Source organism: Mobula hypostoma, chromosome 13 (assembly GCF_963921235.1).
Source record: "Mobula hypostoma chromosome 13, sMobHyp1.1, whole genome shotgun sequence".
Taxonomy (NCBI): Eukaryota; Metazoa; Chordata; class Chondrichthyes; order Myliobatiformes; family Myliobatidae; genus Mobula; species Mobula hypostoma.
Window position 1 is genome coordinate 2,659,067 of NC_086109.1, and position 3,456 is coordinate 2,662,522.

A 3,456-nucleotide genomic window follows, 5' to 3' on the forward strand; every position below is an offset into this window, starting at 1 on the left:
TGGTCAACTATGTCTTCCTCAGTCAGTTTCAATTTCACAGCCCAGTTATTAACCAAATCTAAAAATGGGTATCCTTTAATTTTACTTTGGCGCTCCGACTTCCCCTGCGAAAGACAATTTGATGGACAGCTGTGAGTGAATCCATGAATCCATTTAGTTTTACCCAATACTGCAGGCCCAACTGAATTAGTCTTAAATGTAGAGGCACTTCTCCCATCTCCACACATAATGCTGGGACTGATGTTGTTCTAAAAGCTCCACAACAGAGTCTAAGTGCTTTGGACTGCACTGTGTCTAGTTTTCTAAGCACTGCCGTAGCAGCGGAACCATAAGCAATACAACTATAACCTATAACTGATCTAATCATAGCTAGATACATTAGTACATAGTTTCCCGCCCTGCTCCCCAGTCGCATCCACCAATACTTCTCATAATATTTAAAACCTTCTCACACTTTCCAATTGTTTTATCGATATGAACCCTCCAAGTAAGTCTTTGATCAAACCAGACAACTAAAAACTTGAATACCTTGACTCTTTCACCGGAGAGAATTACTGGGATACAGAACCATAAATAGGATACTGGGGATTTCTTATGGAAATGTGTGGGGCGTGGTTGGGAAAGAGGGCACAGAACACGTGGGAACTTCCTCCAGCAGCAACTGACTGAACTGAATGCTGAGGGAAGGGCTAAACAGATGGGTGGAAATGATTTGGGACTGGCTTAAACCGCACTTGGGACTGTCAGAGACAGTGGGGGGATAAAGTGTCCTTAAAGATCTCCTTTACTCATCTTTCATTCATTCATCCAGACCCAGAGCCAGTGTCAGGAACAAACATCACTGGGACCTGTGAGCTCACCCTGACCTGCTCTGTGAACTCTGGTGACCACACCAATCTCAGATGGTGGAGGGGAAGAGAAGCTGTGGTGAACGACAGAACCCATCACCTCTGGGGACACGGAGAGACACTGAAGGTTCATCACACCGCAGAGAGTGAAGCTGTTGTGTACAGATGTGAGGCCAGGAACCCCGTCAGTGTGGACACAGCTCAGATCCAGCTGGGGGATTTCTGTAAACTGGACAAGTCTGGTGAGTGTCTGGGGCAGGAATTGGAATTATAATGTTGAAAGTAAATTTATTATGGAAATACAAATATGACACAATATACAACCCTGAGATTCATTGTCTTGCAGCTTTCTAAATAAATCCATCATAGAATCAGTGAGAGACGGCACCAACTGGGTGTTCGACTGGTGTGTGAAAGAGAACAAACTGCAAATACAGAATGAAAGAAGCAATAATAATAACAATAAATAAGCAATAAATATCAAGAACATGAGATGAGTCCTTGCCAGTGAGTCCATAGGTTGTGGGAACAGTTCAGTGATGAGGCTAGTGAACTTTCGTGAAGTTATCCCCTTTGTTTCAACAGCCTTGGTGGTTGAGGGGTGGTAACTGTTCCTGAACCTGGTGGTGTAAGTCCTCAGGCTCTGTACCTTCTTCCTGATGGCAGCAGCAAGAGGTTTGCGTGACAGTGGATGTGGCGATCCCTGATAATGGTGCTGCTTTCCAGCAACAGTGCCCAGTGTAGATGTGCTCAATGGTGGGGAAGACTTTACCCAGGATGGACTGAATCATATGCACTAAGATTTTCCCATCAACGGCATTAGTATTTCCATAGCATGCTATGATGTAGCCAGGCAAACTAGTCTCCATTACACGTCATAAAAGCTCGTCAGAGTTTTTGACGTCATGCTGAATCTTCACAAACTCCTGTGAAAGTCAAGGTGCTGCCGTGCTTTCATCGTAAACGCACCTACGTGCTACACCCAGGACCAGCCTCTGAAATTATAACACAAAGGACTTTGAAGTTGATGTTCGTTGCCTCCTCTGATCCTCCGATGTGGACTGGCAATTGAACCTTTGCTTTCCTCCTGCTGAAGGCAACAATCAGCTCCACAGTCTTGCTGACATTGAGTAGGAGAAGGGGGTGTTTCCCTGACCAGGATAGTGTGTAATGAGACACTAGCATAATCCAGTATCTGACTTGTAGCTCGGCAAGGTATGATTGGATTTGAGAGTTTTACTTTGTATTTAATCCCTGCCCTGGATATGTGTGACGGGACAGTGAAGTCCATGGGTATGTGATGTTAGTCAGTGTTGGGAGGGTGGGGCTGGAGAAGGCCTGGTACCGTCTCTATAATCCGTGATCCTCTCTCTTTCGCCAGCAGAGAGAAGCTGTCTCTGTGGATGTCGGCTGAGGGCCACAATCATTGCCGTCCTGCTCCTGATTCTCCTCTCAGTCACAGTCGCCGTACACATCATCAGTGAGAACTGTTTTTGTGTGTTTCAAGTGAAAATCTGTTGTTCTGAAGGGCAGTGTCAACAGTGAGGGGTGGATTCAGACCGGTGTTTAAAATCCCCGTTTCAGTCTGTCAATCCCACCCCCTTGTGACTCTGAATCTCATCCACCTCCACTGTCCCAGATCTCTCAATCTCTCCCACCTCAGTTCCCTCAATCGCTCTTGTCCCAGACTCTGCACTCTTCATCCTTCACTCCTCATTTAATCTGACCGAGTATAACAGGGACCAGGGGTTTGGGATAAGGACAGAGGGATGGTGGAATATGGAGACTGGGAACATGCAGATATGCTGTTCTAAAGAGGAAGATATAAAAATAGGGAAGGGGGAGATGTAAAGTCCAGGACAATATGAGATACAAACCACAAGGGGGGATATGGAGACTTGAGACCTTTCATTGAGACTGGGAGAGGGAGAGAGTTTTCTTCCAGATCAGACAAGAGAGACCACATGACATTGCCCTCGGCAGTGAAGGGGTCCTAGTGTGATGAGAAAGTAATTGAAACCTCAGACCCCTCACAGGGTGAACTGACCTCTCTCCTCTGCCCCCCACAGGCTCCCGTCCAGGCACCAGAGCAGAAGGCAGACTCCACAAGGCCGAATGACTCCCCGTCACCTCGTCCCTTCTCCCCATCCCCATCATGCTCTTCCTCTCCACTCCTCCCTCCTCATTCCTCTCCTCCCCTTCCTTCCCTCTCCCTACCTGCCTCTCCTGTCTCCTGTTCTGACCCCCCACCACCACACACAGATGGGTGGGTCGGTTGAATGGAAGGCAGAGGGGATGAGGTACGGAATACGGAGGGAGGAAGGCAGAGGGACAGTTGGGGGTGGACAGTGGAGGAAGGGATGTCAAAGGTCAGAGGGATGGAGAGGAGGCAGGAGAGTGGAGAGGAGGGAAAGGTACGGAGTGTGGATGGGGAGAGGTGTGAGGATACTCGGAGTTATCGAAGGGGCAAGAGAAGGAGAGCATGAAATCTGGGGGGGAGGGGAGGGAGGGAAGAATATACTGGGAGGGGTAGCAGGGAGGGTGGGCAGAGTGAGGGAAGGCAGGAGGCAGAGAAAGGAGCGGGTTTGTCGGGGAAGCACAGGGGGAT

At 48.3% G+C, this 3,456-nt stretch overlaps 1 protein-coding gene across 1 annotated transcript; it reads left to right on the forward strand.

Annotated features, from left to right (window-relative positions):
* The first annotated feature begins 474 nt into the window (after positions 1–474).
* LOC134355848 (signaling lymphocytic activation molecule-like) lies at positions 475–3,056 on the forward strand. Its single transcript, XM_063066352.1, has 4 exons — positions 475–487; positions 812–1,090; positions 2,230–2,328; positions 2,918–3,056. Exons 1-4 carry the CDS (start codon positions 475–477, stop codon positions 2,965–2,967), a joined length of 441 nt encoding a protein of 146 aa, XP_062922422.1. The 3' UTR covers positions 2,968–3,056.
* The last annotated feature ends 400 nt before the right edge of the window (positions 3,057–3,456 follow it).

Excerpts from the sequence above, each read along its gene's own strand:
- LOC134355848 (XM_063066352.1), top strand. Across the intron at positions 1,091-2,229 it reads CTGTAAACTGGACAAGTCTG|CAGAGAGAAGCTGTCTCTGT; the intron begins GTGAGTGTCTGG and ends CTCTTTCGCCAG. Across the intron at positions 2,329-2,917 it reads AGTCGCCGTACACATCATCA|GCTCCCGTCCAGGCACCAGA; the intron begins GTGAGAACTGTT and ends TGCCCCCCACAG.